Here is a 27,859-nt window from a genome sequence, read left to right as displayed (position 1 = left end):
GTAGTAGCAGCTTTGGCTGGAGAGAGACTATCCCATTATCCTTCCAGTGGCCGCTTCTTAACTGGTGCATAGCAGATTTTTATGTAAAGACCTTAGAGATGGTTCTTTTGTGCTGCGCTTTGCACTTCTTTGTTTCCAATAAGCCCACAAAGAGCGGATTATCTATCCGATGGTCTTTGGTACAATCACTGTAGAAACGGAAGCACTCTTAGGGTCCAAACACTAGAGTTACGCTTGCAACTGGCAAAGAAAGTCATAGGAGTCTGCCAGACTTGAAAAGGTTTGACTTACATGGGAGGAATACAGCTACAGCTCTCCACACCAAAGTGTCTCGGAAAAATGTCACGTAGGGTGGCTGACCCAAAAACTCTTCCAGCTAACAATAGAGACAAGCTGATGAGATTGTGACCTGAAATCCTTTTTTCAAGGTCGAGAAACGTAGTGGGCCAGTCTATATTGGCTGAAATTACGTACAAATCACTAAAGTGAGAACCAAATTCAAGAACCACTGTGGCATCACAAGAGGCTTTAGTGGAAACATATGTTGCAAACCTATATGAAATGTCATTACAAAAAGTCATATAAACAATGAAGGCTAATCCAGCAACCACAAAAAAGGCGAAAGAGACAACAAATAGCCTTTAACAGTGCTCAACGCAAGAAAGTCCTTGCTGCATCAATGACAAAACAAAAAACACTTCAGACAGCTTAGCTTGTAGAGGGTCAATCTGACAGATGCCGCACCAAGACACAAACTTGTCTGAGCACACAACGTACCATGATTTCATAAATGGGCTCTTGGCTGCCAGAAACACATCAACTTTGGGAGGAAGATTGAACGAGAATAACTGCTGCTTTGAGGTTCTGCCTAAAAAGATTCTCTCATCACAATAAATGTTTTAATTTATTTTAAAAATGTCTGAAAATACATAGTTTTTTGAAGAGCTGTAATGAGTTACGGTCCTTAGTGCTTCAGGATAACAATAAGAACGGTGTCCTAAAACTGTTTATCCCCCCGATAAACCACATGTAACTACGTTGTTAAAAGAGAGCCATAGAAGTAAATTTAATACACAGTTCAACGTCAAGATCAGGGCAGTCCACTTAGAAATTTGAGGATATACAGTGCCTTCAGCAATGAAGACATCAATAAGAGATTTATTACACTGACCATTCACTGAATATTGGAAACACCACCAGTATAATCATACATGTTCATTCAGTTGTGCAAGTGCAGCAGCAACAAAATACAGTAAACATATTGAATAACAGCAGTCACAAAGCAGATTAGACCATACCTCAAAATTCACTGGCAAATTCCTTTTAAGTGCGACCTCAAAGACCTGACTTATTTCCGATTTATTGAGATTTTCATCATCTGATTCTTTCCCATTTACCTAAAACACACAGAATGCAAATAATGTGAATTTAAAGAAGGTAAACAAGTGAAAGTATACATCAACAGAGACAAACACTAAGTTAGCACTAGGTGAAAACAGCAATGTGTACTCTCAACACATGGTGCTCTCATCACAGATAAAACAGTTTTGCATTCCAAAATATATAAATGTTTAGATTTTTTTTTATATTTCCACCTACTCCTAAAGTCTTTGAATTTAATAAATAAATACACAAAAACCCTTCTCCCTTCAACTGCTTCAAGTGGTTAAACCTGTCCCTCACAGAGACCCAGGGGAAAATACTTGCAGAGCATCTTCACAACACATATTTAACCTCATACACATTCTACTAACTATCATAAACCGTCGAACTACCAAATGAATACGTTACTTGCCTTTGGTAATGCCTCATTTGGTAGAAACTTAACTAGCCAAAGATTCCTCCTTACCTCAGAATATTGTTCAGGCGTCAGACTGGATAGGAAAAATCTTGAGCAGTTCCCCTGCAAGCCTGTAGGTGGCATGTGAAGACTCCGCATCAGCCACGCCGGATGTGGCTTGCACGGTACATATATAGGCGACACCCCAGCACGCCGACATCACCTGGAGACTAATTAGATGCCAGAAGAGCGGAGCCACATCCGAAGGTTTTCAACCAGTGTGCAGATTCTAAGGGCCTACAAGGAACCTTTTGGGTGGAAAAGTCAACTTTGCAGAGCGGAGAGGATCGGTAAGAAATCTGCAGCTAGATAGAGTATCTACCAGATAAGGTGGGACCGTAGGTAAGTAACTTGTTCATCTGACTTCTAGCGCACGTTCCTTACCTTAGAAGAGATGCAAAAGCAATATATATCCCCAGAGGAGGGACTGCAAACTGTCTCCTACCAAAGAGACTGTGAGGGCTGAACGGGCAAAGAACCCATCACGACAGAACAGGCTGTCACAGCAGTAGTGGTTGGTAAACATGTGCAAGGATGATCATGTAGCAGCTTGACACATGTCTAGGATAGGAACTCCACAAGTTAATGCAGTAGAAGCAGCTTTGGCACTGGCGGAATGTGCTTGCAATCCCTCAGGGGATTGCTTCTTGGCGAATGCATAGCAGTTCTTCATGCAGAGTACAAGCTACCTGGAGCTGGCCCATTTCTCCACTGCTTTACAATTGTTCGTTCCAGTGAACACTACAAAAAGCTGATCATATATCTGTATTTTTTAGGGTCAAGACGGTGGAGTCTCTCTTCCTCCTTGGAGGGGTGAGGCAGAGCAAAGAAGTCGACAGCATGATGTTTGGGAGAAACGTGCTGAGGACCTTTCAGAAAACGTGGCACAATGGTGACAACACGAGGGTTGATCCAGCAACAGCAAAAATGCTGGGATGACCAAAAGATACCCCTTAATTGTTCCCAGACCATGGCCATGCCGGGCTAAGAACCAAACATATATCACTTTGGACAAAAGTGAATAAAGTGGGTCAACTTGTTTCTCAGGAGCACCACGCCACAAACTTGTCTGAATGGCAGGCATGTACAGTTTTTGTTGATGGAAGCATGGCTGCCAAGATGACCTCACAGACTTCGGAAGGAACATTGAGAGACTTTTGAGGAACCCCTGGATGCAGACACCATTTGTGGTCTGTGAGGCATGGACAGCTGAGTTAGTCCACCCTGGCATTTAGAGATCATGCAAATGTCCTGAAGTTCTAGCCACGTCCAGAGGCACAGAACGTCCTGGCACAGGGTCCATGACCCAGTCCGCCCTGCTCGTTGCAGTACCACATGGTGGTAGTGTTGAGGTGGGTGATAACTGCCTGTAGCGAGCCGCCTCTACCAGACAGTCATCGATGTAGGGAATCTGGTACTCCTGCCCTCCCCAGATGTGCAAAAACAATCGCCATCATCCTTGTTAACACCGAGGGGTACTGGTAAGACCAAAGGGGAGCACAGCAAACTGGAAATACTTCTGTCCCACCATCAACTGCAGGGAAAGCCGATGGGATTGCAGAACGGGAATATGAAAATAGGCGCCCTTCAGGTCCAACATTACCAAAGATTTTCCTGGGCCTAACACAGACACTGAGCAAGCGTTGGCATCTTGAATTTCGCCTTACTCAGGAAGGCATTGAGAGGGCGCAGATCTAAGATAGGTCAGAGATCTCCATCCTTCACGGACAACAGAAAGTGGCGGGAATAGCAACCACAAACTACTACTGCCGCTGCCGGCACTCTCTCAGTGACGCCTTTGGTCAAAAGAGCCTGAACTTCGTGGTGCAAAAAGGAGAGCTGGTCATACGTCAGACCATCTGAGGATGGTGGCATGGCCAGTGGGGTCACTAGGAGTGAAGAGGCGTAACTCAGTGTGACAATTTGGAGCACCCATTTGTCTGAAGTTGTGGCTTGCCATTGGTGCACTGCATCTGAACCTGCCTCCATATTATTGAAAAGGCATACTAAAGAGGTTTTGAGCCTGCAGCTACCTGGGGGTGGTGGATTGGGTAGATTCTCTGGCTTTGATGCCCGCTGGACTTGCAGGGGCCGCATCTGCAGCAACGGAAATGGTAGTCCCTACCTTAGCTATGGAAGAAGCAAGTTTGTGTGGCTGGTAAGGGGCCATGACGAGCCCAAACAACCCAGTGGTGACTCGAGTCACCTTGTCGCATAATGGGTGAGCGTCATCCAAGTGCATGTCCATAAGAAATGCTTGGACATATCCCAAAAAGTCAGTTGACCTCAGCCAGGCATGGTTACAGTGCCACAGATGAAGCAGTCCCTGCCATACTGTTTTGCCCAGCCTGCATCTGATAAACTTTGTTGTGTCCCTATAATCGGCGTTCGCCTGGTTCAAGATGGCTCAAGCCTCTCCTGAGACCATAGGAGAGTGTATGCAAGCTTCCCACACAGTGTGGCTATATCGGGCCAAAAGGTATAAAGTGTTCACCAACCAGAAGGCTAGCAGAAGAGAAATACTCTTCCCACAGGTATCCAGACTCTTGGAGTCCGTCTGGAGAATTTGTAGATAAAAGCACCTAGATTCACTTTGGAAGTAGAGGCCTGCACCACCAGGCTCTCAGTTGTGAGGTGCTGAATGAGGTAACCTGATTCCCTATAAGCAGGGCAGTGACGACATGCAATCATCATGTGCAAGCTAGTGCCGGTGCAGGGCCAGGCCCAAGCCCAAACAGAACATCAGAGTCTACTTCACTGAAGGGCAGTAGGGATTCTGTGTGGTAAGCACCTCCATCAAGACATTGGTCTTGGCTTCCACCATGGGTAGCTGGAGGTTAAGGAACTCAGCTGCCCTCCGCATAATCATAGCAAAGGATGCCCCTTACTCCATAGCCACATAAGGTGAGACCAGGCCAGTGTGTGGTAAGGTGTCCATGCCACTGGCGTCCCCCAGCTCCTCATACCAGTAATCATTTAATTGGGCAAAAAGTTCATAGGGTTCAGGGTAGCTGCAAGGATCCTCATATCCAACCCAGCCAAAATCCCCACAGGGCCGGTCATGGAAAGGAGGCATTGTCTCCAACCCGGACAGTCATCATGGTCCAGTCGGCACCAGTGTGGATGTCCAGCAACGCCGGTCTGGCACCGTATCGAAGTCAGGAATGATTATGTGAATCTCACCACTGGGTCAAACACCGGTGAAGTTCGTGGATTCACAGCCGGTGTCGGCCCCGATCTGAGAACGGATCCAGAGGGTCTGACTGGTGCCGAGGGCAAACCCACCGGCAGAGTTCCAGTAGGGGCACCTCCCAGATCCATGGGACCGAAAGGCACTTTAGAGTGGTCAGACCACCCAAATATGAGGTGCATAGCTTCTTTGAAACCCTCCACTTGCCCCCCAATCCCCATACCAATCAACAAAACCTTAAATCAGGAAATAAAGCCTTATCACAACGTTATCACTCAACCACTCTAACATCTTCCACAATCTGGTAAAACGTCTCTACCAAGCTCGTTGGTAAAGAAAAATCCCTCACACCTCTTGAATACCATAATTATGAAACAAAACAAAAAAAGTGCCTACTAAATTTAAAGGCAACACACTTCACAATGTCTTTACCATCATGAATACAATTAAAACTGGCACTATTTGACCCTGGAGTAAGATGGGCATGCTGTATTGTCGATTTTAATCCACCAGAGACAGCCCAAATGAATCAAACATTAGTATCACTCATTCAAGGCACCCAAGCATTTGAAAGAAATTATGCTGCCACAGCACAATCTGTTCCAACCAAGCATAACGCCACCCAACATTTATACTTGTGCTCCCATGAAACTGTACAGACTGAAGCAAAAGCCTCTACTCTCAGGTAAAGCCAGGAACCCACTGGCAGCAAGCTCTCTGCCATGGTCCAGATGACCTATTATTATTTAGCCATCAAGAATCCATCCAGCAGAAGCACAGCCCACTTCGAAGCTGTCAAACACTGCCTTTTCTCAACACTGCACCACACACAATAGCAGATTTAATAAGAAGTGCAACATCAGAGATGAAATATTCACTGACAAAGACGATCGAGCAGCTCTATAATAGCACAAAAAATCAACACCCCTCCCAATCCTCCTTGCAAGGTCCCATAATAGACCCCTTTTAAAATGTTCACATTTTCAGATCTCACACGCGTCTCAATGGTTTAATGCGTCCATTATAGGAATCTGTGTTTGACTCTATGGTCACAGCTTCCAATTCAGGCATATCTATTCATCCTTTCATCAAACTGAGGACAATAAATAGTACCACAGAGATGGGTAACAAACATCCATCATCTATTAAAAGGCACAACCAAACACGTCTTACAGGCAACCTACCAAGCGCTTTGTTTCTCACCCTCTAATGTGCAGAATCTAAGTGTTACTAAGGTCTGAGCCACGACCTGTACTAAGGCTCGCCAGAAGGGTGTTTTCCCACTTTTTGGAACATGAGAGAGGTTTGGGGTACAATCTCATTCTCACTATGTTGGCTTCTTTTGGCTTAGAAGTAGGTGGAATGTGGACATTTTAAAAATGGTATAGTTTTAGCTCTGGTTGATAACCTGCATCGCTCCTCCACTTCTTTCTTCGTCCGTGAAGCCTATGTACGCAGTGTAGACAGTATTACTGCCTTCAAGAATGTGTGGTTGCTGCTCATGTCACCAATTCCCAGGGCTTCCCACTGGCATCTTACTACTCATTTGACAGCATCTCTGCCTTGCGCAGGTTTTTGTTTTTTTTGCATATTTATATAGCGCGAACTCGACCCGAAGGTATTGGAGCGCTTTACATAGCACCGTATTTACATTACACATTCAGGCACGGGGAGAGTTTAGTGATTTGCTAATGTTTTAGTACTACAGCCCCCACCCGGACTACCTGGAACGCAGACCACCCGGTTAAATCTCTCCCCCAGGCCTCCAGCATAATACAAACCATGAAACGCAGCACGCAACCTGCACAGTAAATTGCAACTGCCAGCTAATAATTATATAGTGAGCTTCTCTCCCTCAGCTCCTCCCCCCATCACACTTTTTGGCGCTACGCCCCAAGGTAAGACCTTGCACCTCTCTGGATATACACACACCAAAATCTTCCCACATTGAATGAGGATATACACACACCAAAATCTTCCCACATTGAATGAGAATTCAATACTCCGTCAACCACGCACGCCCCAGCAGTGTAGCATACTACCCGTCGAAAATGTGCTTCAACGACCCATGCGTATGAAGTGATGTGTGTAAATGCTGCAACACAATACACAGACCTGCCAGCTCACAAGATGCCACAATGTAGCACACGTTTTCGACTCCCTGCAAAATCAAAGAGAGGCAGTGGAGCGGAGATGAAAATCACCGCAAACTGGGGATTTTAAGCTTGTTCTGGAGGCACTAATAAGCTTGTTCTGGAGGCACTAAGCAGCCGGTGTCCATTAGAAGCGGTGAAAACATCCAGGCGACTGCCTTGATGACCCTTTGTTGTTTGTTTTTTTGGGAGGGGGTGGGGTGCTTGGTGAGGGGCAGTGTGCCCCTTAGAGAGCTCTCGGCACCAGGTCCCGTCCCCTCTTCACACAGTGAAGTTATTTTGTAAGTTGCATGTAGCAATACAATGTGGAGTCGAAAGGCGCTATGAGACGAGAGGTGCTATGAGACGCCTGATTAAGTGCTTCCCTCTTTGACATCCCACTTGTTCTCTCGGTCTTATGCATCACTTTTGATAACACCCCGCTCACTATTACTGGAGGCAGTGAGCAGGGCCAGTTCGTTGCCAATGAATGCGCAAGGCACCTGGTCCGAACCGCTACTGTGCCATCCAAGCATCTGTTTTATAATGTACTACTACTCCCAGGCCACGGGCTGAGCCACTTCACGAAATCTTCTTAATCAAGACCGGACCCTGCCGTGCTGCATGCACAGATTAGGCTACACACTGAAGGTGCTTACAGCTGTGGAACAGCAGCTTGTTACACTGCTTAACAAAACAAGAAGTACGACCGAGGAACCCTAAGCCAAGAGGACGTGCGGGCAACCGGAAGTCTCCTGGGAAGGTGGATGGCTCTACCATGCCCAAGAAGACAGAGCATGTCGTCGTCGCCCCGCCAATCTTCGACTTCGTCGAGTTCTATCGAGCCCATATGGCGAGCAGCTTGTGCGGGAGCGGAACATGAAATGGAGACGCGAGGAGCTACAACGGCAAACAAGCGCTTGCCAGGACGTATTTGCTCGGCTTTCTCGCCTGCTAAAAGGTTTCTCGTCTTTATGGGGCCATGTGTTTGGCCCCATAAAGATAAGAAACCTTTTGTGACGAACGCAAAGCAGGTGAGGCCGTCCAAATGGGATGGCCGAAAAAGCCAAGCGAATACGTCACAAGGAGCTCTTTTCCAATGGCTGGCCACCTTTTAGCATAAACAGTGACGCCAGCCAATGGAAAAGAGGGGCGGGCTTAATGCCCCTTACAGAAAAATACCCATATCATTAAATCTTGCAAGCGAGACTGCGCGTGTGCGCAGCCTACGCCAGGCGAGACCTAAAAAAAGAAAACAAGGCAGCAGGCTCTTCAATCTATACTAGCAGGATCTGAAGCAGTATCCTTGTAGCCATCAGGACTGCTAAATGGTGCTACAATTTATGAAAGAGTTGAAGACACTCTTTAAAGAAGGCTATATCATTCACAATGTGTTAACGGGTACCCTTCTACTCCCAAAATTCAGCAACCACTTCTATCAATCAAGGACTGAAAGTTTGGATTTTACCATATACAGAGTTCTGCTGCTTTTTGGCTAGGCCCCCCTACACAAATATCATATACATACATGACTTACGGATTTACAGTTTGGTAAAGAGAGAATAAGGTTTGATATCTACTGGTGTGCATTATTAGCAAGGCAAATATTACTGGTTGAGGTGCTCTGCCAGCAAGATGTGTTGCAAAAAACTACACAATAACTCAAATGATGTTGAGCTCTGGTTTCTGTTTTCATATATACATTACATGAAAGAGGATCCTATTTTAGAGCAACTGTATAGATCAGATAGTTAACCACACATTCATTAAAAGTTGGCTGTTTTATATGAATATTTACAATCAAAGTTATCACACTCTAGTCTAGATATAAATCCATAAATAAAAATCACTGCGTAAGCCTCTACTGCTATACATTTATGCTGTTGAACGGTGCATTTTTCATTTTATTTAGTTATTATTTTGTTTTATACAGCACGAACATGGCAAAGAGGAGTTCAAGCTATTTATGAATTAGAATACATTTCCATGTGCACTCGAATATAACATACTCCCATATGTAAAAGTGTATTCAAATTATAAGTAGGAAAGAGTTCTTTCCAGACAAACACATAACTGCAAATAGGGACTGGTTTAATAATAAAAGAATTGATATGTCCCAAAACGCAGACGACATTCAAAAGTATTTAAAAGTTGTCAATGGGAGCAGGACTATTTCCAGATAAAGAAGACCCACTTTAGGTCTATCACAAGTGTTTCAGTAAGGGAGCAATCTGGTAATACCGGTTATGTCATTACAGTTACTGTGTAGTAGTCTCACACTTTTACTGTGTTACTGAGTTTTGCAGTTAGAATGGGAAATAACATACAGGAATATGTGCTTTCATGCTGACTGCCACAGGATATTCTCCATTCTGGGCAGAATATCACCTGAACATTTTCCCAGCATTCCACAGGCAACATTTCTTTTTTAAATTTTTTTTATTTCTTTTTATTTCGAAAATTAAGAGGCACAATCAATTTATCGTAATACACGTTACATTTGAATGACCTGTTCCATGTATACTTATACAACGTAAGCAACCTTATATATACAGCACAAAAAATCTTTCCGCTCGAATTTTGATCTATACAGCATTACCATCAGCAGTATTGGTTGCATCCAAGTATTCACATTTTTGAGGTATGGATGGTAGTTTGCAAATACCTCCTCTATAGGTATTCCATTTCCCCCATTTTTTGGGGCACCCCCTATGCACATACACAGTCTTCTATGCCACAATGACTGTGTCCATATTTCTACACCATTCTGCTAAGGTAGGGGTGGATACTCCACCCCAGTGGCTGCCAATGTTTCTCTTGGCTATCATGATACCCAGAGTAGCCCAGGTCTGTAGTATGTCGTTTAAATCTGTTGCTTCCCAGATATTAAGTAGACAGCGTATAGGTTTCCTGGGGACTAAATTACCACTCACCCTCGTGATCAGGGACATGACTGACTTCCAGTACAATACCACAACGGGACACGCCCAGATAGTATGGAAAAATGTGCCCATCTCCCCCACAATGGGAGGCGGTGGGGGGGGCGCTTCGAGAGCGTGTTTAATCTGTTGGTAGCGGAAGTGTTTAGTCGACAAGAATTCGTATGGCGTCTGGAGTTGTTGATATCCCAATAAGGTCCCAGTTGTGAAAACCTTTACTTTTTTCCAGTCTTCCCAGCCTGTCTGTAACCCATAGGGGTGTCGCTCGTGTGAATGTGTCGTGCCATCCCAACGTTTTGTGCGCAGTTTTCCAAATCTGGAGTGCATAGTTCGTCGAGCTCAGCATAGGACGGGCCTTCTTATAAAGTGCTCGATGTAGCCCATCGTTCCTAGCTGTAGCCTATCAAGGGCATAGGCAGGGTCTGTGTAGGGGACTTGAATCCATTGGTTCACCACTATTAGTTGGGCGGCCCAGTAGTAATACTGTATGTTAGGGAGTGCGATGCACCCATCATACCAGGAGCGATATAATTCTACCATAGCTATGCGGGCTGGTTTATTGTCCCATAGGAGTTTAGCGACTTCCGCCTCGATGGCCCGAAAGTATGTTTGTGGGACTGGGAAGGATGTGTTTTGAAGGGCGAGAGCCATCATTCTAAAAAGGGCTGCTTTCCCTAGGAGCGATAAAGGCAGCGCTTGCCAGTGGTCAGTATCTTTTTTGTAGTCGTTTCAGAGGAGCTTGGAGATTTAGTGTCATAAATAGTTCTGGGTCTTGAGTGATGTGAATCCCCAGGTATTTAAAAGTGTCTTCTACCACTGTTACTGCACAACCGGTCGGGAGAAGTGGGGGAGGTCCCTTCAGGACATAGAGCACCGACTTTGCCCAATTAATCGTATACTCTGAATATCGGCCATAGGAGCTACAAATATCAGGACAATGAGCGTCTAGGGGAGGCCATGTATAAGAGGATATCGTCCGCATATAATGAAATGCAGTCCTCCTGGTCCTCAGTCCCTTTAAGTCCTCACATGACCAGGTCTTGACGTACCCATGCCGCCACAAATTCCAGAACTAAGGCGAAGAGGAGGGGCAGCAACGGGCAGCCCTGTCTTGTGCCACGGTGTAGTGAGATATCCCTAGAACTATGCCCATTGGCTACTACCTGGCCCACCGGAGCAGTATATAATAATCGGACACAGGAGCAAAATTTCGGTCCGAATCCTAGTTTCTGAAGAACAGCGAAGAGGAATGGCCATTCGACTGTGTCGAATGCCATGCAGGCATCAAGGGACAGCACTATAGCCTTATCTTGGATGGTATGACTACGGCCAAGGAAGGTGCCGGAGATTTAGTGCCGTGTTTCTCCCAGGCATAAACCCAGATTGCTACGGGTGTATCAATTTTGCTAGGTGTGGCGCAAGTCTGTTGGCCAGGGCCTCTGCCAATATCTTGGCCTCGGCATTTATCAGCGATATTGGTCTGTAGGAGGAACAGTCCTGCGCTGGTTTGCCGGGTTTATGAATGGCCACTATCGTCGCCGTCCTTTGGTCATGTGGCAATTCTCTTTTTTCCAAACTGGCTTTTTACATTGTCGCCATATATGGTGTGAGTGTTGTCGATGTACGCTTATACCACTAGATGGGAACACCGTTGGGCCCCCAACGCTTTACAAGACTGTAATTTGCCAATTGCCAGCGCAATTTCTTCAGCCGAGAGCTCTACCTCTAGGGTTTGAGATTCTATTTCTTCCAGTTTAGGAAGTTTAATATCTCGGAGGAACTCCTCCGCGTCTGTTTGTGTGACCGTTATCGTGGATGTATAGATCTGTTCAAAATGATGCGCTAGTAGATCCACTATGCACTGAGGGTCTCTAGTTATTCCACTTATAGGAAGTTGAAGTTCTATTATCCACCTGTCCGCCTTTTCTTTTATATCGAGCCAAGCCAGGAACTTGCCGGCCCTGTCCCTATTTTCATAAATGGTATGTTGGGTCCTGGAGAGCCGCGTTTTCGCTGCCTCCCAAAGAAAGTCCCTATACTCCGGTTTCTTAAGTTGCAATAGGTGGGGGTTTATGTCAGATGGATCCTGACTGTGGGATCTTTCCAGGTCCTCCACCTCCCGTTCCAGTGTCTCTACAGTTTTAACTTTCTCCCTTTTATGTTGGGTGATTAATGAGATAGCTTGCTAACGAAGCACTGTTTTGTATGCCTCCCAGAGGACAGTGGGGGAGGAAACGGAGGGTGCGTTTTCGGTGAAGTAACATTCGGTAGTGTCAGTTAGTCCCTTCCCTATCTCTGGGGACTTCAAGTATCCAGGATATATGGGGAATATACGGTTCTGTGCTGTGGCGTGCCAGGTGTAAAGAGTGCTAGTTGGGGAGTGGTTAGATATGCCCCTTGGCAAACGTGTTACTGTTAGGAAGTTACCCAGTTCCGCTGCAAGTACCAATATATAGTCAATTCTGGAGAGTCTATTGTGCGCCCCGAGTAGTAAGTGTATTGTTGCGTCGAGGGAAAATAGGAGCGCCAAATGTCCACCATACCTATCGCATCCAGGAAGTCAGTTAGTGCAGAGTGTGAGCGGTGTTGCTGTCTAGGGGGTGTACAATCTACAGTGTCATTTAAAGTGGCGTTGAAATTGCCACCTGTTATCAAAGAGCCTTGTAGGAGTCGAAGGAGGAATATGCTGAGTGCTGTGAACGTTGAGGAGTGAAGCGCATGCGGGATGTAGACAGACTACGTTATCTATACGTCCCTCCCATTGACACAAGATCGCCTTGAAGCGGCCCGGATCGTCGGTATATGTGTGTTTGACTAGGATTGGATATTGTTTCTTTAGAAGGATTCCCAATCCCTCGAGTCAGACGTGAATTCTGAATGGACAGCTAGCCTAAAACCCCATCTGTCCAGGGCTCTGCAGACTGTCCCCGTTAGGTGGGTCTCCTGCAGTAGGGAAATCGCTGGCGCCTTACGTTTCAGATACTGTAGAACTAGCCCCCTCTTTAGTTTATCTTGAAGACTATTGACATTCCAGGAGATGATTGGCAGAAGCGGTCTGGAGGGTGCTATAGGTATTGTGAGTTCATGTGACTGCAGCATAGGGGCTGTGTGTCGTTTGCGCAGTTTCAATTAGATTGCTGTAAAACATTGCAGGAATGTTATGCATGTTTTGATCGTGTGCCAAGGAACAAATCGAACCAAAAACAATAAAAAGAATATAGACTTTCCCAGAACATCCCAAATCCCTCCGCCTCCCTGTAAGACGGTTGATGAACTTCCCGCCACCCCAACTTTTCAGAGTGCTTAATACCCATTAACCGGTTCCCATGTTGGGGGGGGGGGGGGGGGAATAGTGCCCTCCGCGCATCCCCCGGGGGCCTAGACATGGAATAGATTACCCTTACAACTAGTATGAAGTGGCATTTTGTGAGATGTCGCAGTTCCCTAGCTCGCAGACAGTCTTCTAAAAGGATCGATAGTCACTTGCCCATCTATAGAAGCCTGACTCATCGGATCAGTGAAATGGTTAGTGTGAGAAAGTGCCATCTTTCTTGCATGGTATGCCCCCACTTTTTGCTAAATTGCTCAATGAACTTCGATTGAGTGTACCCTGGGTTCCTGCCAATCAGGTGCCCAGGGCCCATGTTCCTTCCTTAAACCACACAAACTCCAAATTGGCAAACCCTAGCCACATGTCAGCCCCTAGTAAATGGTACCCTAGGTACCCAGGGCCTTGTGGCCAGGGAAGGCCTCTAAGGGCTGCAGCACTCATTGTGCCACCCTCAGAGGCCCTGTACCCTTACACACACACTGCCCTTGCAGGCTGAGTGTATGGGTGCAGGACAAAACAAAGAGTCGACATGGCACACATCACTGTGTACCATGCCCATCACCTACACTGCCAAGGCATATGTCAGCCACCCCTCTAGCTGGGTGCATTACGCCTATGGTGTGGGCACAGGAGCAGGAGCCCTGTGCCCCTACAGTACCCAGGTCCATTCCTGGGCACTGTAAGTGCAGTGCTGTCATTTAAGAGTACATGGTGCTGAGAGCTTGTCAAACACGAGCTCCACAGCACCATATTGGCACCACTGAAGCCTGGGAAGTTTGGTATCAAACTTCTCAGCACATTGAACCCACACTGATGCCAGTGTAGGATTTAATGTACTAAGCACCCCAGAGGGCATCTTAGAGATGCCCCCTTACAGCTAACTTACAATCCACGTCTGCTCTGAGGCTGCCCAGGCTGCCACACAGCAGACACGTTGCTGGACCCCTGGGTGGGAGAGCCCCTGCTCTCCCGGGCCTGCAACAATGCACATCCTGGGTGAGGTGAGAAATCTCCTCCCCCAGGATGAGCAGAGGGAAGCTTCAAAGGCAGGCCGCCATTTGGAGTTTCCCCAGGCCACTGCAACCCCCCACCCTGGCGGGAAGCTTGGCCGGAAACCCCATACAAGGACAGGGGATGTGCCAGCCTGCCCACCCCACCCCTCAGGTGGGGGAGGCGAGGTGAAGCACATCTCCGGGCTCTCGCCATCTGGAAGATGGGAGGCCCTACCCTATCAGGATTAGGCTACTGCCCCCCTCCCACAGGAGAGAGGCAGGATAGGGGGTGTACCCACCCCAGGACAAGGACCCATTGGTCCCTGGCCTTCACCTACCTGTAACACCCCTAAATCTAGTATTTAGGGGCACCCTGAACCTTCCTTCCTTAGATTCCAGATAGAAAACTACAAGAAGAGCAAGAAGAACAAGGACCTGCCCTGCAGCTGCTAAAAAGAGAAGAAGACACCAACTGCTTTGGCCCCAGCCCTACCGGCCTGTCGACTCTCGAACCTGCACCAGCGCGGCATCCCTCGTGGCCAGCAACCTCACCAACCCCGGAGGACCTGGCTACCCTTTAGCTCTAAGCCCCTGGGACTCCCACGAGTAGAGGCTCTACTCAAGAAACCTATTTGCTATCCCTGGCACCAGCCCGGGACCGCGGACCCAACACACTCTGCATCAGCCAAGCCTGGCCAGTGCCGGAGTGGACAAAGACCCAGAGGACGACCCCACGGCGACTGTGACCCAGAGTCCGGCACCCAAGGTCCCCCCTCGACATCCCGGAAGAAGCCTGCAGCCTCAGAACCAAGTGCCACCCCAGCCGCGATCAACCAGAGGGTAAGATTCCCGACGTCAAAAGGCACCCCTGCACCCGGCGCCCTGCGGCCCCCTGTGCCCAATCCCGGAGTACCCACCTAACCTACAACTACCCAACTTACCTCTCGAAGTGGTGGTGGCACCTGAAACATCCTCGTCCCCGAGCCTGCAGCCTTTTTCCAAACCGGAACATTCCCATTGATTTCCATTGAGCGCCCGAAGGCTCAAAAGCACCCTGCACCCAGCCGCCCGAGTGGCCCTGGCAGTGCCCTCTCTACACTAACCTACTTCCCCACTTGCCCAGAGTAAGTGACCAGGAGCCCAGCTCCCACAGCGGCGTGGCTGGCCAGACAGCAGCCACCAACCAAAGCCCCCCTATCCCTCATAGGATAACATTGGGCCTAACTCTCTCTGCACCCGGCCGTCCTGAAACCGCTGAGGGTGAACCAACTGTACCTACCTGACACTGGGGGACCCCTGAGTCCATGCCCGGAATTTCAACTCTGCCAGTCGAGTACTTACCCTTAAACCGCTAACTTCATTTTCCTCATAGGGTAACATTGACTGGCTTTTTCTTCAAAAATCTTCTAAGTGTGAACTTTTCAAAACTGCAAAAATTCACCAAAAATCAGCCAAGTGACAAAAACGAATTTACTCACCTGCTCCTAGGTGAGCTCCCAGTGCTGGATCTTGGTGCCCAGCCCTGACCCTGAAAAGTGTTCACAACTATACTTACCTCTAACTCATTTTTCTCCCATAGGAAACCATTGTCTGCTTTTCTGTGAAATTTCTTCTAAGTGTCTATTTTTGCAAATTTGAAATATTCTTTTAAAATCGTACCATTTCTGCAAACGAAATTACTTACCTGCTTTTGATAAGGACCCCAGTCCTGGGTCTAGGCACCCAGTCCTGGATTACTGAAGTAACGATAAAGTACTCTACCTGCAATGTGAATTTCTTGCCATAGAGATCCATGGAATGTTGCTAACTTTTGAAATAGCCAAATATTATTTAAAAATCATTACAGTTATTAAGTCGACTTTAATCACTTGATTCTGAATACTGACCCAAGGCTGGTTCTAGGAGCCAGATCTGGAATTCCAAAAGTAATCTGAAAAGTAATTTATTACAAATAACCTGAATTTACCATTGAGCTCAATGCATTGTTATGTTTAGGAAATAGGATTGTTTATTGCAACCAACTGTGACTGTTTACACAAATGTATTGCTTAAGACAAAAGTATTTATATTCAACCTCTCATTCTGAGAAAGTATATTTTTACCCCCTTTGTGGTTCTAAAAATAAAACAAGCATAGATTTTATATATATAAACCATTGGCCTAGAGTTCAGTTATTGAGTGTGTGAAACCATTTGCTGACTGAGTGTGTACAATAAATGCTTTACACTGTCCTCTGGTACTGCCTTACTGCTCGACCAAGCTACCACTTTTGAGAGTAAGGTCATACCTAACTTTGACCTCTATCAGCCTCTGGGGGACTGTGGACTCTGTACACCCTGTACCTATTAGGGAACAGTATATACAGAGCCACTTTCTCACAGTTAGTGGTTCCTTTCTTCCTGTGGCTGTGCCCAGACGTTGAGTCTCTGTGGTTGTTGACGTCAATTGGGCTTTAGCGGGTAGTGGATCGCGTAGAGCCTGTCCCAAAGTAGGTGTTCAGTAGGAGTAGTTCAGTCCTCCTCTTGTCGGGTTTCTGTTTCTGACAAGTCCGCTGTCTGGGTCATGGATCGCTGGCTTGAGTGATCTCGCACATTGTTTCGATCGGATAGTCCTCGATGTTGGACCGGACGCCATCCCTCCAGCCAGTCCTCCGCGTCCTGTGGAGTGGTAAAGAACCATGCTTTTCCATCTGCTTCTACCCTCAGTTTCGCTGGAAATAACAGTATTTGAGCTCACGTTTTCAGAGTTCTTGCTTCACCGCCAGGAAATTCCGCCATTGTTTGGCCACCACCGCGGTGTAGTCTGGGAAAAAGGAAATTGTACTCTGTTTAAATCGGATGTTTGGGGCAGCTCTCGCCGTCTGAAGGATAACGTCACGGTCGCGAAATTTCAAAATACGTGCGCCTATAGGCCGCGGAGGCACTCCAAGCCGGGGTTTACCCCCGGGGACCCGATGTGCTCGTACGACCGAAAAGTAATTGGAGAGACCTCTGGGCTGCAGGTGAGTCTTTATGAGATCCTCCACGAAGAGATCCAGGGCAGGGCCTCTCCTGCGTCTTCCGGCACCCCCACCAGACGTACATTGTTGCAACGGGAGCAGCCTTCGTGATCATCTAGCTTCGCCGCCATGGTCTGGTTGTCGAGTTCCAACCGTTGCACTTGTTTTTTTGTGGAGGCTGTGTCTGCATTCACGATGGCCGTTATGAGTTCGACCTCTGTCACACAGGAACTCAAGTTCCTAAAGTCGGCACGGATAAGTGAGAGTTTAGTGGTCACCGTGTCTAGCTGGGACTCGAGAGGTATGGACCTTATTTAGGGTAGACATGATGTCCTGTAGCATGATTTCTTTCTCTGGGGTAGTCTCTTTGGCAGAGGACTCTGCAGTCTCAGCTCGATCGTTCACTTCTTTGTCTGGCTTAGAGTAGCCGTATTTATCCAATTTGTTCTGTTGGGTCACTCGTAGGCCCCGGCCCCCCCATCGACCAGAAGGCGTAGTTGCGGCTGCCTGACCGCGTTACCTGATAGCAGGAAAACAGACAGGCCGCATTTGCCATCTGGTGTGTCTCACTGTAGTTTCAGGAGTGGAGCTGGAGCATAAGGCGGGAGCCAGGGCAAGCACGGAGCATGAAGCACAGCGTTCTTGGGTGGAACCTCGGTTCAGGCACACCAGGGGTCCGGATCCGGCCATGCACAGACCACGGATGGAGAGGGGGGATTTCTCTCCGATTTCAGGGTAGATTTTCCGGGCCGGCTCCCTGTCTAGTCGTGGGTCCCTTGTTCCCTCAATTCAGTAGCACCAGAGTTCAAGGGCTCTGCGAGAACCCCCAGGCAGGAGCGATCCACAGCGGGGTTATATTCCAGGGGGTGGCGCCTAGAACAAAGCCAGTGTTCATAACCCCCGCCAGGTGCGGAGACGGTTATACAAATCGCAGCATAGGCCATGACCGACTATATGCGCAAGCATAGCATGATGGTCCCGGCAGAGGCTGTCGCAGCGTTAAAATGGCACCTATGGAGCAGATGGTACCTGAGGGGAGGACCGGAGCACAGCTAGTCCTCTCCACTGTGAGATCCAGCAGGCCGGTGGGACCCTTCCTCTCTCAGCTCTCCAGGGGTTTTGGTGCATTGTCCAGGCTGTAGCCAGTGTCCGGGAGGTGGATGTAAACATCTGCGCAGGAGCCCAGGGCGCTCTTGGTCTTTGAGCGCCGCCGGATCCGCGCCTGCACACATCGGCGCCGGATGTCGCACTTACGCCAGTCCCCGGTCTCAGCGTGGTGTTAGGCCGCAAAGGGGTTTGTGCCGTCACAGGCAGCGGGGAAGGCGCTGCGTGCATCTGCAGGCGGTTTTCAATGGATAAGGCATGGATTACTTAGTCGGATTTCTGTTGTTTTCCCCCGGAAGTCCGGAGCTCTAAAAGGCGGCAGCCATTTCATTCGGCAGCTGGCCACGCGCCCCCAGGACATTTCTTGGTGAACTACTCCAAACCTACAGTTTATCAGTGGGAATCACAATCTCAATTCAGCCAGGAACTTGCATTATTTTGTCATCTGACCCTAGGTGGACGCTTATGAAGGGAAGGGTTAGTAGCAACAATCTTGTCAAACAAGGAAGAGAAAGAAGAAATAAGTCAATATTGGGAGAAGACAGTGATGAACAAACTCAACTAAACTCAACTAGGAAATGTAAATCAGAATGAGAAGGAAAGGGAGGCGAAGGATTATGGCAGTATGTACAACAGAGTAAGAAAAGCAGGCATCGAGCAATGAACAAAAAGGCAGACCAAAAAGACCGAGACTTTCCTACCCGATAGCTGGCATTATGAGAGGCGCTTTCTTCCTCCCTCCCGCCGCCGCCACTCTAACGCGGCCGCCGTGTGGAGGGGGACCACAGTTCCCACCATTCACAGCGGCGGAAACAGGAAGCCGCATCCCGTAGTCTCGCGCCTGGAGGCGCATAAATTTCACCAGAGCCACCGCCTCGCGGGACCGCGGGCGGCGCCGGGCTAAGCCCGGGCAAAGGGCGGGCCCGTTTAAGCCCGTTAAAGACCGGGTAAGACTGGACTGGGCTCCCCCTCTTATATTTGCTGTATGGACTGCCGTGCTGTTTCATGATATATTATTTACAACTGTTTAACTGTTAGCTGATAATTTTTTCCTTCGCTATCTGGTAATCCATATTGTAATATTATTGGTATGATGGCTAGGGGTAGCAGGAGCAAAACTGCATATGGGGCAGTGCATACATCTGGCCCAATTGATCAATATATTACTAGGGCTAATGAGGCGATAAATCAAGTTTGGAGCGTAGGGTTTCTCAGGATTTGGCTTTAGCCAAGCGATCATCAATAGGCCCTTTAGCATTAGCCAAGACACCCACAAACCTGAGGGAGATTAGGCCTCTAATTGAAGTTCAAGTTGAAACACATAGTGTGCCAAATATGGTCGATCTTTCGGCATCTCTGGCTCTTTCGGACACGCAATTAAGTGAGGCGCTTGAGAGGACGCCTGAACTTTTTACGAGCCCGAGGCAGGAGGTCCCCAATATTGAGCATTCAAGGGGGAAGAGGGAGGGTGCTATCCCAGAACAAAAGAAGTCTAAGGAAGCGAAAAAATGTAAACATAAATCCAACAAAAAACCTCCCACTACTCATACGCCAAGTAAAAATGCATTCACACAGAGCGGCACAATTAATATAGTAACGGATATATCAGCCCTTCCCTCGAACCCAACTAATCCTAGCGAGCCTGGTAGTTTGGGTGAGGGTTGCAAAGTTTGTGAGGCAAATAATCAACTACTATTCAGATTAGGAGAACTCATTAAAATTTATATGCAACCCATAGAACTCTCTCTTTCAAATATTGAAAAGCAGATAGCTTCTATGAATGCATCTTCTAAGATTCAGAGGGGTGCTGGGTTGGCTAAACCAGGGCAGCCAAAAGCAAATAACATAAATCTAACGGCGGAGTTGAAAGTGTCAAAAGCACCTTCTAATGAGCTAAATACAAAATCAAAGCCACCGCCAGCCATATTGAAGAAGGTTGTAGAGCCACCTAAATCCCCAGTCCCTTCCGATAACACGAAAGCTATACCATTCAAACCATCAGGGCCACTGCATAACAATGATAAGAACAGGGGTGAGAGCAGGCACCCTACACATTTACCTTTAGAAGCAGACCCATATGTTGTAATTATGATCGGAGTTCCCGAGTTAAGCCCAAACACAGAGGAACCAACATGGTCCTTAAAAAACAAGGTACAGCATTGGCTCACTATTAACAGACCGCTTCCACTTCATTGTGGTAGCAGGATCTTAATGGTGCGCAGGGTGCCCTGGTTAGGAAACGAGAAGAAAAAGACTCGGGGGGGGGGGGGATTGCGTCATAGTCAACTTTGACGACCTGCGTACGGCTGACTATATTTGCCGTCGGGGTATGTGGGCAAAGAATGATGGAATAGAGACGAGAAGGCTCTCTTTCTTCTACCCCCCTACAAATCGTTGCACTGTCACCCCCGATAGGAGCAGGTCACAAGCAAGAAATTGGGATAGAAGAAGGGAGTGGGATGATTGGTCTGGTTATGAGGGCAGAGACATAGCTCCTTCTGTAGGTTGGAGAGGCATACCAGTTGCTAATAGATTCAGCTGCCTAGAAGCAGTGGATTGACCATTATCGTGTACAGGATATGGCCTTGAGGGCATTGAACACATCAGTCCCAAATTTCCACAACCTATAGTTAGCTCTATGACTAATAAAAGCATAGATATTAACTATATAACCCCAATTTTGCAGAAAATCGATCAAGAAATCTTGCAGGTTACAGCTCCATGCCCCTGCCCTATTTCTGTATCAGGGCTTAATATTGCACAGTCTATGCCCCTTATTGACTTTATGTCTCCTGTTGCACCCATGCCCTCTATTGAATACCCGGGTCCGCAAAACAGCGATGTTCATGATCTTAGGGTACTCTAAAGATCCTAAGTTGGAACCTAGCAGGCATCCAAAGGAAATTGTGCTTACCAGAGTGGAATGCCTTAGTGGAGGCGCATAAGATCTGTCTGTTTCAGGAGACTTGGAGTTTAGAACCACTATCGAGTTGGATATGTTACATACTCTGTCCCTGCAGTACTCCCCAGAAATGGGAAGGGTCGTCCCTCGGGAGGCCTTCTCATTTGGGTAAGCATTGCCTTAAACTGCTGCATAAAACTTAAGCAAATCAATAGCCCTGACATTTTAGGAATTTCTCTGAGAGGCCCTCGTAGGGGATTAACCCTCGATTTGTTCAATATATATGTCAGAGGCACTAAATATGGGTCTATGTCCCCGATAGTGACCATTCTTGAAACGGAGCTTAGAGAAAATACAGTTGGTGCCCAAGTCCTGGTTGTGGGAGACTTTAATTGCACCTGTGAGCCTCTCACAACAGATGATATTCTGGACCCGGGTGAGGATGATGCTAGATGGGGTATCCCAGCCCTAACTATTCCTCCGATTAAAAAATGGTCCCAAAGTGCGATTCAGCTGAATGCTCTAAGTGGAGTTTGGTCTAAGAGCCACTAATGGCCGTACAAGTTCAGACCCCACGGGTGCCGTCACATTTAATAGAGTCAACCATACCTCAAGGATTGACTACATCCTGCTAGATTTTTCACTTTGGGGTCTGGTACAGGATATGGTAGTCTTACCTACGGTCGAAAGCGACCATAACTCGCTTTCCTTGTCTCTTAAAAATCCTTGGCTCTATGAAACAATTAAAGTATCCCCTAAGCAAGCTCACAAAATTTCTGTCTCCTCTTGTGGGAGACGCTTGAAGTGGAATTCAGTTTCAGACGCTTGAAGTGGAATTCAGTTTCAGCTGATGAATTTAAACTTAACACTATCAATGCAATGCTTATAGCCTCACAAATGGAGTTGGATAACATTGATCCGGCCATGTCAATTTTCGGAAGGGTCACATCCATTTTTGAGGGAACACTTAGGTTTATTGGGAATGTATTTTTGAAAAAGGAGTGTGTGGGTAAGAATACGGTAATTCGGAACCCTAGGGGTAAGCATGAATGATACACATCTGCATGCAGGCATGCAAAAACTCTTTTGATTGGGGCTATCAAAAGCAAATCCCAAGTAACGATACAGGGAGCTAGGAATAACTATAAGCAAACCCTGGCAAGTGCAAGAAAGGAGTGGGAAGAAGAGTATTGGTGCACCTTAAAAGAGGCAAGCTCTGGGAAAGATTCAAGGCGCTTCTGGGACACAATTAGAGCCAAAAATAGATCAGATAACGACCTTATAACATGTAATATCACCAGCCAAGTGTGGGTTAATCACTTTTCTAAATTGTATACTCGCCAATCTGGTGATATCACCACTGTTATCTCCAATGATGAACAGGGTTGGGAGGTGGCTCTAGTAAATCCTGACCTTCCAATAAAAAGAGTAGAGCATGTTACTGGTACTATTTGTACTATTATGCCCCAAAAGGACTGGGAGGTAGTTTTAGCAGATCCCGATTTTTCTGTAAAAGAAGTAGAGTATGCCATTAGTACTATCATGCCCCAAAAGGCGGCCGGCCTAGATGGTATCCCCGGGGATCTGCTACGTTCAGATATCCCGAAATGAGGTAAATTTATCTATTGCCTGCTTAATGCTATCAGTAGGGGTGCACCGATTCCCACATCTTGGAAAGGGGCGGAGGTTGTTCCTATCTTTAAAAAGGGGGCCAGGGACGACCCATCGAACTATAGACCCATAAGCCTGCTGAACATAACCCAAAAGGTAGTCGGCAAGGTGCTGTTGGTTAGAATATCACAATGGATCAGTGAAAACAACATCCTTTCTGACTACCAGGCAGGTTTCAGAGCAGGCACTGGCACAATTGAACAAGCTTTTAGATTGTTGCTGGTGTACTGGAAGGTGGTGGTCATAGGCAAAGGCAGTCTCTATCTCGCGTTTATCGACTTAAAGACTGCCTTTGACCTTGTACCCAGGGAGACTCTTTGGAGAGTCCTAGCTGACATGGAGATACCCCATTACATTCTACTGTTAATTGTAAGGCTACATGAAAATACTTTTGCCCAGATTAGATGGGGCAGGGAGGGAGAGAAAACTAGCAGAATCCCGGTAGAGAGAGGGGTTCGCCAGGGATGTGTTCTAGCTCCCACCCTTTTTTCTTTGTATGTCAACGGCGTGGTTGAGCATCTGCTGAAAGATCCCTCAGATGAACCATCCCTGGCGGGGGAGCGTATCCCTACCCTCCTCTTTGCGGATGATACGCTATTACTGTCCAAATCCCCAATGGGCCTTCAAAAATTACTTAATAACTTCCAGCTTTTTTGTGCAGAACGGGGCCTGGTAATCAACACTGACAAAACGAAATATCTTGTGATGAATCCCCCAAAAAAACCTATGCGTCCCCCAAAGTTGAACGCCGTACCTTTGGGGAGGGTGGATGTATTTGATTATCTAGGCATCCGTTTGTCGCACAATATGCAGTGGGCTCCTCATTTATGTAAAATGCTGCTAGCCCATAAGAGGGTAACAGTGCTCCTGGGCAATTAGACCTATAGCCCCTGTCATTGAAATCTATGCAGCAAGGGGAGTCAGCTCTGCTCTTTATGGGGCAGAACTGTGGGGCTCATGCAACACTAGCGAATTATCAAGATCTGAGAGGAAGTTCTGTAGGGCTATTATGTCACTTCCCCAAGGTACCCCTATGATTCCATTAATGCTTGATTTAGGTTGTCGTCCCATTGGTGATTTGGCAAAGTTTCGACCCCTACTTTTATGGGCTCGGTTGTGGCGAGTCCCGGAGCTAGCAAAATATGCTAAAGGCCTCTCTGAAGTAATGTCACTTCCCGGGTGGCATAGGATAAAATGGTTGAGAGACATGAAATCCCTCCTGTGCAATCTGGGTCTAAGTGAAGCCTGGGAAAATAGGTCTTCCCCCCCAAAAGCAACACTTAAGAGTTTATACTGGAACTGGATTGCGACCCAACGGAATACTAACTGCACATCGGGCAGACTCACGGAGGACTTTCTGAAATTCAAGGACTTGCCGATCCGGGAATTATATCTTGACATTATTGAGAGACCTTTTGACAGGACCCTTTATTTTAAATTTAGGACCGGGACTCTTCCACTTCATGCTTTTACATCTCGGTGGAAACCCCCTGCTCAGACCACAGAATTTTGTCCGTTTTGTACATCTAGACAAGAGTCTGTGGCACACTTTTTGTTCGAATGCCAGGAGTATGTACACCCAAGAAGTAGATGGCTTAAGCAATTGTGTCGCTCGTTGGGAACCAGGCATCACATTGAGGCACTACGTATTTTAACGTCGGACTCTCGCCCTTTGTATGCTTGTGCCCTTTCAAAATTTTTATCATGGGCTTGGTGTATTAGAAGCAAAAGGCTTAAACGAAATGTTTAATCTGTTTTTAACAATTATTTATGATGTGGTTTTTTTACTGAAAAAGTAGGATTTTAAGGTTAAATGTAATCAAATTCTTTTTAATTGTGAAGCTTTTATGATAAGTTTTTATCGAAATAAAGCTTTTGACTGACTGACTGACTGACCAAAAAGACCCTGTTTGTAGCCTTATATCAGTAAAGAACTCCAAAATCAAGTCTGTCTTGCACTGTGAAATTAGGCAAATTTGCTTACATTGTGTTGAATAAACAATCATTTATTCGGTTTATTTTCATCCTTAGGTGAGCTAATTTCTTTTTACCTTGATTATGAAGAGGACGAGGGAACATAATTGGAGTTATCTTCTGATTTATTGCAAAGGCCAGGTACTTTTGGCATGTATGTTTTTTATGCCGTCGCAGAGGACAGAGACAAGGAGAGGTACTAAAGACTACATGTGTAAGGCTCAGTTTGACCAGGAGATGGGCCCCAAGGCGATACAATTTAATGTCTGTGGTGGTTTAGTTACCAAAGAAGATGATAAAATAGTTATCCAAGTTTAGACTGCCAACTATGAAGCAACTATTGCGGTGTATGCAGTTAAGGACATTCTTGCTTGTTGTAAGGATCAGAAGGATTAGATGTAGCTTATTTAAGGTCTGTATCATAAGCTCAGGCCTCGAAAAATCTACTCAATTGCGAGTAAAACTATCAGGTCAAGCTATTTTTAGCACCTACTAGTCCCATCTGGCAAATTAATTTAGGCTGGAAAGAAGCATGTGTTTTGTTCATTCAGAATAGTGAATGTGCAATAAAGATACCATTAAATCTTGTTTTTTATCTTGACACATTTTCTGTTTGTTGAAAGAAAGAGGTCAAATGTCAGTTTGACTTGTACTAACTGCTGCTTGGAAAACTGAGTTTATATTTCTCTCTCTTAGTGGAGTTAGAGGTTCCTGTCAAGTGAGCTGTCTGAAGATGTCAGTTATTTTTCTCTAACATATAACATTTAAATAAATAGCCCTTTAATTTATATTACACATATTTAAAAATATATACGGAATTATGAAAGCACATTTTTGGGTAATTAAGAGTGTGATGCCAAGTTAAATGGGGGCAAAACAAACCAGAAAACTTTACTTGGTGCTATGCAAATGACATATTTGCAGAAACTATTTCCAAACATTATTGTTTGTATACTATATAGTTTTATCAGTAAAACCGCATGCAGTAAAAAAATTTGGCCATTTCAATGTAAAATCTGCTGGTTACAAATGGCAGTGTGGTACCACTTCAAGCTTTAATGATATATTTATTAAAAGTGATAATTTTTAAACATGATTTGAGAAACATTCCTGCCCCGCACGGATAACAATGCTGTTAATAAACTAAGAGGTAAGTACGGGCTCATGTGTATCCTGTGACTAGATTATTATATATGGAAAAAATGTTTAGTCTGTTAAATCAAACGAAAGAGTTTTCTGTACAGCAGAGATGCTGAACTCGCACATTTGAAGGTGCTCTCATATTTGATAATGAAGAAAATGGCAGCTCATAGAATTAAAATAGTTGCCCACGTTCACATAATTTGAAACCAGTTTATGGGTCAAGAGCATTACAAATATGTCAAGTAGATTAAGTCACTAGACCTGCAGGTCTAGTAAAAGTTTTATGATTTTGAGAGGCCTGAAGCTGGATGTTTTGTTTATTGTTTTTGACAAGTGTAATCTGTCCTTCTATGGTGGTTAAGTAGCTTTGGCTGCTTTAGTGATCCATTGCTTTTGTATACGGCGGTCGCCCATGGCTACATTTCACATTTAAACAAGCATTGGCATAGCCAGTAGGTCTCGCTTTTGGGACCTTATAAGTATTTAGTTATGCAGCACAATATCCTCGGTGCAACAACACCAAGTGTTGCATGGCTAAGTACTTATAAGGACCCAAAGGCGAGACCTATTGGCTATGCCAATGCTTGTTCTTGATTGGTGCCCCCGGGGAGGCACACGGGTTAGAAAGCTTTTTTTCCCACCAACCCGAGTCTCCTACGCTCAATGGCGGCTCCGGGGCCCCTGAGGGCTGTGGAGGTGAGGGGAAGGGGGAGGGTGCTTGGTGTTTCATTGCTGTTTGTTTGTGTCACAGGAAAGGCTGTGGCGTGGCCAGAGCTCCAAACTTTGGAGTTGAGGAACCAGGTTTTAGTCTCTGCGCCCGCTCAATATCCTTGGATTCTGGGCTTCTTCCTTATCTTTGCCTACAAACAAAATAAATGTGTTATTTCTGTTCCTCCAACCTGCTCCCAGATGGAGCACTTTTAAGCTGTTTGAGTAGTCAGCACTTGTCCACCTTGCTATACACAAAAACAGCGAGTCTGTGCAACTTAGAACTGCCCCGATCTGCAAACGAAGGCCTCTTTTTTCTGTCAGATAGGCCGCTTTTGTTTTGGTGCCCGGGCCGATTTACTGCAGATTGTGCATGGGGAGATGTTCTTCCTACCTCCGGCTCGGCTACAACAGTGCCTGGTCTGCAGAAACCGAATCGTAGGGGGTACCCACAAACCCATCGCAGGACAGGGTTAAAAAGCACAGCAGGGATAGGAGAAAGCTTGCTTATGAATGGAAGCCCCGGGGCAGCAGCGGTGACATCACCGACATGTGTATTGCGTTACCCAGTTAGCGCGCACAGTGCACAATGCACCTCTGAGAGCCCCTGGGGCGGGACACGACCTTGCTGCCTATCCAGTGCGGTCAGGAGAAACCGTATCAAATGCGGGGCTACCGAGAGAGGCCCTGTGATGAAAGGCGGGAATTTTTCCAGTGGGTGGCAGGGGTTGGGGGTGCAGGGATCCGGGGCCGTTCAGCAGGTCCACTGTTACCTAAATTGCAAGGATGGCCCCTCAATGATTTATGCAGCACACACCTGGCTCCTCAGAAAGGTATTGTTTTCACATTCCTTTTCGAGCGAAGCGTGCCATATCTCCCCGCCAGGCTAAGGTGCTTTACGTGGGCCAGAATTCAAAGGAAAGCAACATCGTTTT

At 46.5% G+C, this 27,859-nt stretch overlaps 1 protein-coding gene across 6 annotated transcripts in view; it reads right to left on the bottom strand.

The window, feature by feature from the left end:
- STAU1 (staufen double-stranded RNA binding protein 1) overlaps window positions 1–27,859 on the bottom strand; it is a 385,539-nt gene that overhangs the window by 238,609 nt on the left and 119,071 nt on the right. For all 6 annotated transcript variants that reach the window (XM_085619433.1, XM_085619434.1, XM_085619431.1 and 3 more), the window contains one exon: window positions 1,299–1,397. In XM_085619433.1, coding sequence (XP_085475559.1) covers window positions 1,299–1,397 — 99 coding nt within the window. The remainder of the gene's footprint in view (window positions 1–1,298; window positions 1,398–27,859) is intronic.

Source organism: Triturus cristatus, chromosome 7 (genome assembly GCF_964204655.1).
Source record: "Triturus cristatus chromosome 7, aTriCri1.1, whole genome shotgun sequence".
In the NCBI taxonomy this organism is placed as follows: Eukaryota; Metazoa; Chordata; class Amphibia; order Caudata; family Salamandridae; genus Triturus; species Triturus cristatus.
The sequence above is the reverse complement of the archived record's forward strand: the minus strand, read 5'-3'. Positions and strand labels throughout refer to the sequence as shown.